Source organism: Ambystoma mexicanum, chromosome 7q, assembly GCF_040938575.1.
Source record: "Ambystoma mexicanum isolate Mex_15411 chromosome 7q, UKY_AmexF1_1, whole genome shotgun sequence".
NCBI classification, from domain to species: domain Eukaryota; kingdom Metazoa; phylum Chordata; class Amphibia; order Caudata; family Ambystomatidae; genus Ambystoma; species Ambystoma mexicanum.
In genome coordinates this window covers 601,145,097-601,158,977 of record NC_090941.1, presented here as the reverse complement: position 1 = coordinate 601,158,977, position 13,881 = coordinate 601,145,097, and the positions used below count along the sequence as shown (strand labels likewise).

Genomic DNA, 13,881 nt, shown 5'->3' with positions numbered 1-13,881 from the left:
CACCAACTCACAACAGTCTACCCAGGGGTATGGTAGGGCTAGTAGAAGAGGACGTGGTAGAGGCAGAGGCAGCCCCAGTAAAGGAGGCGGCACGCCTCCACCAAAGCAGTGACGCTCATTTCAGGGTCCCTTCCCATGCAACCCCAGTAGGGGGACGAATATCCAGCTTCACCCAGGCATGGGAAGGGATAACATCCGACAGATGGGTGCTGTCGACGGTATCCAAGGGGTACTGTATAGAACTACTGCAACGTCCCCGAAACCACCCTCCAAGACAAAAAGTCCACTCTTTAGAACATCAAAAGATCCTCCTCGAGGAAATCTACAATCTGCTCCTAAAGGACGCGATAGAACTCGTCCCAGGACACCAGGTAAACAAGGGTATCTATTCAACTTACTTCCTTGTGCCAAAGAAAGATTTAACAATGCGCCCAGTATTGGACTTACGGCCTGCCAACAAGTATGTCAAGCCCCAAAAATTCCGTATGACCACGCTACAAGAGGTAATCCCACTCCTAAAAAAGGGGGATTACATGGCAACCTTGGATATGAAAGATGCCTATTTTCATATTTCCATGCTCCCGGCGCACAGAAAATACTTGCGCTTCAAGGTGGACAGTCGCCACTACCAATTCAAGGTACTGCCCTTCGGGATAGCTTCAGCACCAAGGGTATTCACCAAGGTACTGGCGGTGGCAGCTGCACACCTACGCAGGGAGGCAATCCCAGTGTACCCTTATCTAGACGACTGGCTCATAACGGGGGAAACCCCAGGAATCTGCAGATCAAACATTCAGAGGACTATCGACCTCCTCCACGAATTAGGCTTCTCTATCAACGAGAAGAAGTCAAGTCTGGTGCCAAGCACCTCAAAACAGTTTCTAGGAGCTATCCTAGATACTCAGAGAGAATTGACCTTCCCTTCGGAAGAAAGAATTCGGAATATACTTCTGCAAATTCCGCATTATCAGTCAGGTCAACAGATAACAGTACGCAAAGCTATGCGGTTACTGGGCATGATGGCGTCATGCATTTACCTGGTCCCCCACGCGCGTCTGCGCATGCGTCCCATGCAGGAATGGTTGGCGAAACAGTGGTCTCAGGCAAGTGGTCAGTGGGACGATCTAGTGGTCGTTTCGCCAACACTCGTACAGAGCCTACACTGGTGGACAAGAGAGAATCTCGCAAAGGGGAAACCCTTTTACGATCCCGAAGTACAGGCAGTGGTTACTACAGATGCATGCCTGACTGGGTGGGGAGCTCACCATCTCCACCACACAGCTCAGGGTCTCTGGTCTCACTCAGTAGCCAAGAACGACATCAATCTGCTAGAGCTTCTGGCAGTATTCCGAGCGCTGCAGGCGTTCGAGCCCCATCTACTGAACTTGTCGGTGCAGATCAGGACGGACAGCACGACAGCCATGTTCTATCTGAACAAGCAAGGAGGGACTCGTTCGCCAAATCTGTCCAAGCTTGCCCAGAAAATATGGATATGGGCACTCAGACGGAACATCTTCCTGTCATCGCAACATGTTCCAGGGGAGCTCAATTCCCTAGCGGATGCTCTAAGCAGAGACCCCCTCCCAGAAGAACACGAATGGGTCCTTCACAGAGACGTAGTAGAAGATCTCTTCTCTCAGTGGGGTTTCCCCACTATAGACCTATTCGCCACAAGCGAAAACAAACATTGCCCAGGATTTGCATCCAGGTTCCCCCAAACGGACTCCCAGGGGAATGCCCTGTGGATGAACTGGTCAGGGATGTTTGCGTACGCTTTTCCACCAACTCCTCTCATCAGGAAGGTGGTGTACAAGATGAACAAGGAATCAATGACGCTCATCCTAGTTGCTCCCATGTGGGCGAGACAACCATGGTTTCCACACCTACGCAGGATGGCGGTGTGCGAGCCCATCAGACTCCCAGCCTGGTACAACCTGCTGTCCCAGCAACAAGGTCAAACACTGCATCAGGAACCCAACTCTATGAACCTAGCAGCATGGCTCCTGAAGTCATAGAGTTTGGACATCTCAAATTACCACAGAGGTGTATGGACATTCTAAAAGAGTCCAGGAAACCAAATACAAGACACTGTTACTTTGACAAGTGGAAAAGATTCGTTATCTGGTGCCAGAATAAACAAATCAACCCGGTTGATTGCACTCCTTCCAACGTTGTAACATACATGCTCCACCTGCTGGATGCAGGGTTGGTTTTTAACTCTCTGAAAGTACACCTGGCAGCCCTCTCGGCTTATACCACATCCCATAACAGGGTCTCGTGGTGGAAAGTACCAGTGGTTAAAGCCTTCATGGAAGGAGTAAAGAGACTTCACCCTCCTATTTCGAACCCACCGCCAGGATGGGACCTCAACGTGGTGCTAGCTAAGCTCATGGGCCCCCCCTTCGAACCCATGCATAAAAGTAGTCTCAAACACCTGACTTATAAAACGGCCTTCTTAGTAGCCATTACCTCCATAAGAAGGGTCAGTGAAATTCAGGCTCTGTCAGTGCAAGATCCTTTCTTTACTATCCACAAGGACAAACTGGTTTTACGCACACACCCTAGGTTCTCACCAAAATTCATATCCAAGTTCCATGTAAACCAGTCCATCGAGCTTCCGGCTTTCTTCCAAAACCCACAAAGCTCGGCTGAGGTGAAACTACACACCCTAGATGTGCGTAGGGCGGTCTTATACTATGTAAATAAAACCAGACCGCTAAGGAAAACAGATCAACTGTTTGTCTCCGTAGCTACAGGCAGAGAGGGGGATCGCGTCTCTAAGGGCGCTATCTCTAAGTGGATTATCAACTGTATACAGCTGTGTTACTCTCTTTCTAAAAAGACTCTGCCGTTTACACCAAGGGCCCACTCTACTAGAGGCATTGGGGCCACTCTGGCTTTCATTGCAAATGTTCCCCTCAACACCATTTGCAAAGCAGCTACTTGGAGCTCTATTCACACTTTTACTCAGCATTACTGCATTGACACTCATTCCAAGACAGATACACAAGTGGGACAAGCGGTTCTAAGACACCTGTTTGCTCATGACCCTTCTCACATCCCACCTCCTTCTTCTGGTACTGCTCGCTAATCTATGCACAGCATGTGATCTAAGCAGATTCCACAAGCCTCAGAAGGGATACATTACTCACCGTAATCGTATTTCTGATGCTTGTATCTGCTTAGATTCACATGCGACCCACCCTTCCTCCCCTCCGAGAGAAGGCGCATGGTTGCTTGTAGTCTTACCTTTCTGTCTATCTGCTTGGACTATCTGTACTCGCGCTACTCCTCATGCTACCTCATGTCAGGAAAAACACAATCTGGGGATCCTAGACGCGTGAGGGATCATGGGTACAGTGGACGTCACACTAGGGATAGTATTACTGGCACGCCTTGTGTCGACGCCCTTTTTCGATTTTCGAAAAACAAACTGTAATACTCCGCAGCTTCCACTAGATGTCGGCCTATGCACAGCATGTGAATCTAAGCAGATACAAGCATCAGAAATACGATTACGGTGAGTAATGTATCCCATATATATATCTCCTGATCCTGAAGAAGGGCTGGTAGGGTCCAGGTGGATGTTCAAGTCTCAGTGGAGGAGAAGTTGAGAGGTAGAGGCAAGGAGAAGAGGTCAGCCCACTCAGAGAGGAAAAGGGCGGCCTGTAGATAGTGGCCACAGTGGGGGAGAGGCCAGGAGAGATAGAGAGCCTGCAGACCAGGCATTCAAAGGAGGAGTAGTGCTGCATTGGAATGATGGAAACAGGGATCCACTCTGGGAAAATCAAGGCTACCCCCATAAACCCCCCAGGACGGTTGGTTCTGGGTTCGGAGAGGATCTTGTAGTCATCGGGAAGGAGAGTGTCGAAACTCGTGACAGAGCTGGCCATGAACCAAGTCTCGGTGAGACCGAGCACATTCAACTCAAGCTCTTCCAGGAGACGGCAGATGTAAGAGGAGTGTTTGACAGCTGCACGAGAGTTGAGAGTAGTGATGTGGAGCAGGTTGCCACATTTGAAGGACTTCGGAGAGGGGTACAGGCCAGAGGTACACCCTGCGGAAGTGTTGGAGGTGCCTGAGGATGGGCAGAGGAGGAAGAAAGAGAAGGCAGGGTAGTCAGAGAGGAAGACGAGCATGCCAGAGGGGTGGCAGAGGAAGGAGGCAACAGGGTGGCCAGAGAAGCATAAGGGGGTGCCGAAGAGGTGGCAGCAGAGGACCCAGAGAGGGCTAAGAAGGGATAGCCGGATAGGAAAGGAAGTTGATGAGGCGCAGGAAGCATCTATCAAAGAGGTGGAGATTGGCCTGAGGGCCCTGGACCAAAACAGTGCCATTTAAGTTGACATTAATGATGGTTTTAGTGGGGTGGAAGGGTGCCAGGACGGGCTCCCATCAGGTGCCACCATTAATGGAAGAAGAGGAAAAAGGAGAGAGAACAGAGACCATATGGTGGGTCCATAGGTCTGGCGAAGAAACGACAAAGAACATGTCGGTAAGGGTCTGTCTGGAGGAAGCACTGGTATAGGTATGAGCGATAAGGGAGTCCTGGGTTGGAGACAAGGATGTCCCTTTTGGGCTTCTTTCTACCAGACTTAGTGAGAGGGATAGGATAGTCGATAGAAAAGCAGCGAGACATAGAGCACCATAGGGGATGCAGGGAGGAATGAGGGGGGTAGGGAGAGGGGAGCCGAGGCAGGGGATGGGGTAGGGGAGGTCGCACAGGGGGGCAGAGAAGAGGGAGGCACAAGGGGGATACGAAGGGGGGGGCACAACAAAGAACCAGAACAGACTTACAAATCAGATGCAGTACATAACCATTAGAAAGAAAAGAGCACAACAGGGAACCTGGAAGTAGAAAATGCAGATGTAGTACAGAACCAAGGCAAAGCAGAACCGGGAACCTGGAAGTACGAAATGCAGATGCAATACAGGACCAAAAGCAAAACACAGAGGTCAGCAGGGAACCTAGAAGTGAAGAATGCAGGCAATGGAAATGTGATGCCACAAACCGTGGATAGCAACACAATATCATGAACCATACAGAGCAAACATAAAGTCAGTACAGTCAACAAGGCACAGAACATAACAGAAACCTAGAAGAATAATGCAGGCAATGCAAATGTAATGCCAGAAAAAATGTGTAGCACGAGACAGTGTCAGAATAGTACACAATAGATCGAAGAGGGAAGGGCTGAGATGCGAGAGGAAGGAAGGGAAACACAGAATGGAGGAAATGGAACAGGATGCAGGGACCTATGGTGCGAGGGAGCGCACACGGCTAGAGAGGCATGGGAGCGCATGCGGCCAAGTTGTGCGTGCCAATTTGTGGGCTACGTCTTTTAGCACAGCACAATACAACACACCCAGATTCGACTTACCTGATCAGTCGCAGCAGGTCGACTGCTACATGTGAGGTGCTACTATGGCAGACACCGGCAGGCACCAGTTGAGCTGTCCTTAGCCCCTGGTCCTTGGCCGAGGGGGCTGCCAAGGCAGGGGGTGCCTTGGGTGGTCGATTTAAAGGGCCAGCCAACCAATGGGAGCGCGGTGTGAGGGAGGGATGGGGAGGGACAACAAACAAGGAAGCAACCGGGACAAAAGGAAGGGGGAGCAGGCACACACGCGCTGCGGCGCGAGAATACAACTTTTACAAATGCACAACTTACTGTGCCACGGAGCACCTGTCCTCACCCCAGTACCGGAGAAGTTGGCGTTGCCTAATGGTGGGGATGGTCTGTGGGGACAGAGGGAGAAAATACATGTTGGTGCATGCTTACTTGCTGTCTGAGCAGGGGTTCGGGCCCTGGGTCCTCCTGGTGCATACAGCTCCAAACAGGAATTGCCCTTTTCTTCATCTGCCCTTTGCTTCGGACGCCCAAGCGAGAGACGCCCTTGATCTAAGAGTTGAGAGCAGAAGGGAAGAGGCAGGGCTAAGAAGGTGGGCGGGGCTTAGGCCAGATGACCGAGGTGCAACTGAGTTCAATGACTACGTTTCCGCAGATGGGGATCCTCCTGACGTCGAGGTGCGCTCCAGGGATTCTCCACCAGACGAGATCGGTTCGTTACATTCAATGATCTCACAGGCAGCAAAGCTATTCAACCTCACTCCTCAGGAGAAGAAAAAGGAAGTTTTCCTTTTCGAGCGGGAAGTCCTCCTTCTGGATGACATCTGGGAGGATGGTCTGTTGGTCATGAAGACCCCTGACACGACCCCGGCAAAAAGGGATCGTTTGGAGAAGTACTACTGAGTCAAGGACACATCCAGAATTGCCTTATATCTCAAACATCACCAGACTTGGTGGTCTCAGCAGTGGCTAGGAAAAGGTCCTCTAGCCCATCTTCCTCCTAGTTAGGAGGGTAAGAAGCTGGATGCGACTGGGAAGCGCATCATCATGATGGCAGCGTCTACTATCATGGCCGCCAACGCCTTAGCCATTCTCTCGAGATATGACAGTGAGCTTTGGTATAAGTTGGGACCTATCCTCAACTTCCTCCATGAGGACAAGAAGGCTGAGGCCCTAGAGTTATTCCACAACGGAGACGTAGCCTTGCAGTTACTATCGCCCTGGACATTGCAGATTCAGGATTTCGTCAGATGGGTCGTGAAGTGGCCCTCTGCCCCCAAGGTTGGCTCAAGGCCACAAACATCTGCGTGAATGTATAGACAAAAGGCATAGACATGCCATTCGATGGTGACTACCTCTTTGGGAAGGCAGTCAACAACACCCTACAGGCCATAAAAACAGACACAGAAACGGCACATTCATTGGGCACTCCCCAGCAGAGGGGGCTGTCCTTTCGCTCCTCAAAAGGGAAAGTTTTGAGGTCCTCCAAAGGGTTTACCTCCCCCTATCGCAAGCCCTCCCATTCAACCACCCAGGAGGCAAATAGGGGGACGTTACCAGGCTTACAGAGGTGGCAAGCAGCGTTGTTATGCTCCAGCATTTAGAACGCAGACACCAAGACAAGCCTGACCCAGTGCAGGGCCTGCGCCCTCACTTCCACACCCCAGTGTGTGGCCGATTATGACAATTTGTCAACCATTGACGCAACATCTCCACAGACAAATGGGTGCTTGATATCCTTCAACGGGGTCAAACTCTGGTATTCCAGGATAAAAGCCCTCCCTCTTCTCCCTTCCCCAGACAAAAACAGCACGTAGCGCTGCTACTGAAGATCTTCAAGCCATTCCAAACAAAGGGGCAATAGAGCCCATCCCTCAGTGCCTCCGGGGCTCCCGAGTGTACTCCAGATACTTTCTGGTACGAAAGAAGCCAGGAGGGTGGAGACCCATTCTAGACTTGCAACACCTCAACAAATTACTCAAGTCTCAAAAATTCAGGATGGTCTCACGCTGCAGCATGTGCTCGATCAACTCGAGGAAGGAGATTTCATGTCGACCCTCGACTTGGAGGATGCTTACTTCCACATCCGCATTCCATTCATCGCAAACACCAGATGTTCCTGCATGTTGTCATTCAGGGAAGACATTACTAGTTCAAAGCCCTGCCATTCGGCCTGAAATCGGCCCCAAGGTTGTTCACCAAGTACTTGGCTCCGGTGGCAGCACACCTGCGTTGCAAGAGAGTCTGTGAAGAGAGAGTAAAGAGAGAGTGAAGGCCATCCGGGGAGAGATCGAAGGGCTATCGACAGCTTCCGTTACAACAGTCCGATGTATCAAGTCCCTGCTGGGGATGATGTCCTCCCGCATCCAAATAGTTCCCCTTTGCAGACTACGGATGAGACCCCTTCAAGAGTCTCTGGATGCCAGATGGCAGCAAGTCACTAGCGCATAGAATGACAAAATCACTCTCAATCGATCACTCAATCGGGCCCTGCAATAGTGGTCTCTTGACTGCATCTCTCACAGGGTGCTCCCTTTCAGATTCCCGCTTATCAGGCGACAGTCACAACTGGCGCTAGAGGGTTGGGGAGCCCACACAGGACATTCATACGCCAGAGGCCTCTGGCTCCCGGAAGACAAGGAATCGCACATAACGTCCTGGAACTACAGGCGTTTTTCTAGGCTGTGAAGTCTTTTCAGCCTCAGCTCTAGGGGAAGGTGGTGCGTGTCTTGGCGGACACCACTACCATGTTTTACATCAGGAAGCAGGGCGGGACGTGATAACTTGTTCTCTCTTGGGGGGCGCAGAATCTGTGGCATTGGGCCATTGCACAATGGATGTTTCTTGTCCCATTTCACCTGGCAGGCATTCAGAACATCACTGTGAACTCTCTGGTCCTGCATTGAATGGGAGCTCCACCAAGCACAAATGTTTCGCCTCTTCAACGAGTGGGGTCTCCCTCAAATCGACCTCTTTGCGACAGTTACCAGCGCCAAGTGCCAGGGGTTTGCCAGCAGGTATCCTCAGGTCAGGCGTCTGGAGGCTGCCTTCTCATTCCCTTGGAAGGGTCTCTTCCTATACGCTTTCACACCGATTCCTCTGTTGCTATGAGTTATAAACACACTCAAATGTTGCCACTGCAAGATGATCCTCATTGTTCCAGCGTGGCCCAGGCAGGTCTGGTACTCACACCTTCTCCATCTGTCAGTGGTCCTAGCCATCATACTGCCTCCCCTTCCAGACCTGATGGGTCAATCCTGCACCACGACCCAGTGGCTCTGAGCCTTGCAGCCTGGCTCCTGCAGCCCTAGAATTTGGACACTACTTGCTGCCTTTGGAATGCAGGAACATTTTTGCCAAGGCCAGGGCACCCTCTACACATGCCTGCCACAAACACAAGTGCAAGCGTATTACAGTGTGGTGCCAGTCACAGAAGATTTCTTTGCTGCATGTAATGGTGCCACAGCTTCTTCCTTACCTGCTCTCGCTTACCAAGTCTGGCCTTGCCCATGCATCTATCAAAGTACACCTGACCGCCATATCCCGGTACACCAGGGCTCCAGGCACGCTCTCCCCGTGATCGCACAGGCTTGTTAAGGAGTTCCTCAAGGGCCCCTTCAGAACATTCCCTCCAGTGAAGGCTCCTGCCCCTAGGTGTGAGCTAAATGCTAGTGGCAATCACCTCGGCCAGGCGGGTTGGGGAAACGCAGGCTCTCTCCTGTAAGTGTCCATATTTGTCGTTCCATGCAGCTAAGGTGGTTCTGCGAACTCATCCTTCCTTCATGCTAAAGGTTCCATCAGACTTTCATCTAAACAAACCTTTGGTTGTACCAGTTTTCTTTGTAAACCCTTCTCCACCTGCTGAAAGATCTTTGCAACTGCTGGACGATGCGTGTGCCTTAAAGTTCTATGTTGCACACACGAAAGACTTCCAAAAGACTTCCCAGCTTTTTATCATTTTTGGACCTGTGGGACATGGGAAGGCCCTGTCTAAGGCTTTCATCTTCAAGTGGCTCTCCAGCTGTATCATGCATTGCCATCATCTGGACAACAGACCGCTACCAACTGGCCGAGAGCCCATTCCACCCGAGCCATTGCAGCAACTACAGCATTTCTCTCTGGTGTTACTCTGCTTGACATCTGCACAGCTGCTATGTGGAGGTCTACCCACACCTTCACAAGATTCTACTGTATCGACAGTGATTCCAGGGAAGAGTCCCGGGTTGGCCAAGCAATGATTCGCAACCTGTTTGCATGATGTGAGCCTGTTCCAGAGTTAAGTGTATTGCTTCTGTGAGCCTAGCCACCTCCCATGGTTGTTTATATGTACTGCTGTCCAATCGTATTCATGAGCATGTGAATCCATGTAAGACGCCGTGCTGGAGAAGGAACAAGTTACTTGCCTGTAACTCCTGTTCTCCAACATCGGTCTTATTTATTTATTTTATTTATTTGTGCATTTATTTACAGTGCACATAACCCATAGGTATCTAGGCGCTAATTTCTTTGTGGAAGGGCAGGTTATTTATAACACGCTCGTTTTTATTTTTTCCAAGTGCGGGTCCGGGATTCAAACCTGTGTTTGCTCAGCGTGTTCTTGCTTCCAAGAGCCGCGTGTTGCCACAGAGCTATCCTCCCGTCATTAGCGCCATGGATTCACATGCGAACCCTCCCTCCTTCAACTCTGGCTCTTCTTGGTTCCTACTGCAACGTTACGTGCTACATGCATGACCAAATCTGAACATGGCCACCAGGGGTGGCGCCTGGGAGGAAGAATGTCATTGGCTGGGGCAGTATGACCCAGAATGACAGCAATAGGCTGTAGAAGCAACAAGAAGTTGTAGCTTTAAGGTTGCTTTAATATTTACAGAGTTTTCCCAGTCTGATGATGCAGAATATTCATGAGCATGTGAATCCTTGTAAGACCCATGCTGCTGAACAGAAGTTACAGGTAAGTAACTTGTTCCTACTAGTCATCATACAGTATGTCATATTTTGTATTTTTTTTGTCTGTGTACAGGACAGTGCAGTCTTGTTTCTTGATCTGATGCTCATTACTGTTATCCTGTTATTGCCACACAGTGCTGTATTTGCCATGTTTTGGCTTGAATTCTCTGATGAAAGCTCTTGTTGAACCTGTACCCCACATCTACTCACATTTTCTACTACACAACGGTGACATGGTTTGGTCTTTGCCCTAATGGCTTCCTAATTCTTTTGGATTCGCTTATTTTAGGGCTGGGGAGCAGAGTACCACCGACAAGACGTCACCAGCACTCCCTGTTGGATAGAAATTCACCTGCATGGGCCCTTGCAGTGGTTGGATAAGGTGTTGACACAAATGGGCTCTCCGCATAATGCCATCTCTTCGGTCTCTTAGTCGAGAGTGTGCTTACTACTGCCACGAGTGTAGTATTGCATTTAACGGCTAACAGAATTTCAATTGTACAACTGAGAGAGGTTTCTATTGTATATAAATATATGTATATATAATATGATTTAGTATCTATATTTTATTTCTGAATATGTTTGTGGCTTTTAGTTGGTGCAAACACAGTGTGATATTGTGAATAGTTTGCGACTGTTTTAAAATAAAAAGCACGCAGTTCATTGAAATAATAGTTCTGGACAATGGAGTGCAGCTCTGGATTTATTTGCAAACATTAAAAAGTTATTCTAAGCTGTTCATGCACCTGGTTTAACATATGGTACTGTAGAATCTGATAAAATGGAGCGCCCTGGATTGTTGTCATTACTCTGTTATACTCACTGTTAGAGAATAATTACTCATTGTTATCCATGATTACCCCTTTAGGAATCCAGTTATTAGGAATCCAGTTATTCATGGCATCCTGTTTAGTTCTGATTAGTACATGAAGAAGTAGCATCATTATATTATCCACATCACATATTAGACTGCCACTTTGTATGCATTAGCCACTTGCTTTTAGAATAACACACTGTGATATTTGGAATGACATGTAGAGCCATTTAGAATGACACAGTATGTTTGTAGTTACACATGTAGTTACATGTACACATGTATGCATTGTAGAGACATCACGCATTGTGAGTGTGCCCTTAGAAATATGCATTGAGCTTTGAGTATAGTGCTTGGTATTGTTTGATTGCGTTAGGCACTACATTCGAGAATAGAGAAAGCATTTAGATGGCAGTATGAAGCCATTACACTGAATGACACAGAGGAGCGCCACGGTGTGCGAAGATTGTTTTGAATTACACCGAGTACAAGTATTCATGCTTGGCAGAGACAACTAACACAACCCTTGTCCGAGTGGAGGGCGAAGGAAGACTAATCAGCATGGCTTGTTAGCTTCGCAGAGACAGAGATAACCATGGAGGCTGCGCCACATGGATAGATGGGAGAGTGTGCTTTTGCAGGAGGGAGAGGTCTTGCACACAGGCACGGAAAGAGGATTTCATGAAGCCAACAGTGGAATGAATGGAGGAATAGATGGTGTTTTGCACCACAGGCAGAGACAGAAGGCCATGAGAAAGATAGGCCAATGTCACATTGACACAGAACACAACAAGAACACGGAGTGATTGCGAGTGAAACTACATGCATACACAGACATTCAGGCACTGCCTGAATATATAATGCTGACACACAGAGTAACGAAGGAATGCTTGAAGTAACCATAGGGATTTGAGTACGTCATGGAATAGTATAACCAGGGGAAAGGGGAGTTGAATGTGGAGTTGTTTTTAGTTGTTGTTGGAGATGGTGTTGGATGTTGGAGTTTGAGTTCGATGAGGGAGAGGTGTCTTGGTGCAGCAGAATCTGATGGCTTTGGGAGATCGAGAGCTTGGGGAAGCATTCTGATAAGGCCTTGATGAGATCTATCTGGCAGAGAGAGACCAAGGCAGACACTGACTGGCTGGTTGCAGAGTTGTGCATAGAGGAGAGACTTGACAAAGACAGAGCTGGAGAGGGGAGAGAGGCACATGCAAATGGGAAGTATGGTTTATGGCCTAAACTGATTGATTGGAACACACACTCACACAAAGAGCTTTGGGTTTGGGAAAGGGGAAATCAGACAGGGATTGTCTTAGATAGAGTGAAGTATGGTGTGGATTGGAGAGGAATGCTGACGCTTGCATTAGACTGCATTAGAATAACAGGCTTGCATTCGAAGCCTGTAAGGCTTATAGTTATTGCATGGTAGATTTGCACCAGAAACATAAAAGGTGCAAAGTTGAGATTTGTATAGTTTTGGTAATGCTTGCATCATGCCTTGTTATGCTAAATAAATGTATTCTATTGTTATAATTGAATTGATTCATGTGTATTCTTTGTGTCTTGTGTTTTGTGTCCATAGGAATAAGATAGGTGTATGTTAGGCGTAAGATAAGAGTAACACAGTGCACATAGGCCCTGAGATATGAACGAAGGGTGGGTATAGTGATCCACACCCACCCAGGAGATTGTCTAAAACCAGATTTGTTTCACGTTCTCACAGTACCACAGCAGAAAAGTGCATTACAGTGCATTATTTACAGCGACCATGACTGCAAATAATCACCACAGTTCTGGACAACCAACTGCAACTTTCCAAAATACCTGTAATATGTTTTTAAAAGTGTATCACACACCACAGTGATAAGAAACTTCACTTGTCACGATAAGCAACTTGTTTTGTGGTCTTTTGTGCAAATTAATTTGTGGGTAATAGCAAGCTTGCGGCAAAAGTCTCCCTATTAAAACTCGAGAGAAATAAGATGCACAGATGCACAATCTCATCGTGACAGGACTGCAGAGAATGATTAAAAGGACTAGACTGGTGTGGCAGCGTTTGAAATCATACAGACTAGTACACAGTGTGTGTGGGGGTGTGGCAGGCTCTGAACAGGGGCATTACTAGACAGCAATCCTGCCACTCTGAGCCACCTAAGTGCTGGAGGCTGCCATCTTCTCTGCCGGGGAACAAGGTAGGTGCCCCCCTTCCTCCACCTTCTAATCCACACATTTTGCTCCCTCCCATAATCCTCCCTGTCCTCCCCCACTTACCTTCACCTTTTGGATCCTTTTCGGGAGCGGATGCACAGGGAACACTTTTGTCCCCAGCGCATCTGCTCCCGATCCTCGGCACACCGCCATGGAAAAGAAGAAGCAAATAGGTGTAGTCCCTTCTTCCTTTCTATGGCAGCCATTTTCATTGTTTACTTTTTTCCTATTTTTTTTAATGACCGCCATGGAAAGGGAGAAGGGACTACGTGTAGTCCCCTTTCCTGTTCCATGGTGGCCATTTTGTTTGTTTACTTGTTTTTACTTTTTTCAATGGCCGTTATGGAAAGGGAGAACAGACTTTGTTCCCCCTTTCTTGGTGGACATTTTTTTGTTCTTTTTTCTTTTTTTAATGACATACAGAATAGCACCCTGCGCTAGGAGACGTGCATAGGGCAGACTTTCTCCAATATGCAAACTGGTGCCAGTGAAAATCAAAAACCCTGCGGAAAGGGTGCATCGCATTTGGTGCACTAACACAGTATGGTTGGTGCAGCAATGTATCAC

The 13,881-nt window shown here is 48.5% G+C and overlaps 1 protein-coding gene across 2 annotated transcripts in view; it reads left to right on the top strand.

Annotated features, from left to right (window-relative positions):
* Nucleotides 1-12,639, top strand: part of SMAD9 (SMAD family member 9) — a 444,811-nt gene extending 432,172 nt beyond the window's left edge. For both annotated transcript variants that reach the window (XM_069640626.1, XM_069640627.1), the window contains exon 7: nucleotides 10,582-12,639. In XM_069640626.1, coding sequence (XP_069496727.1) covers nucleotides 10,582-10,725 — 144 coding nt within the window. In that variant the 3' untranslated portion in view covers nucleotides 10,726-12,639. The remainder of the gene's footprint in view (nucleotides 1-10,581) is intronic.
* Nucleotides 12,640-13,881: the final 1,242 nt, after the last annotated feature.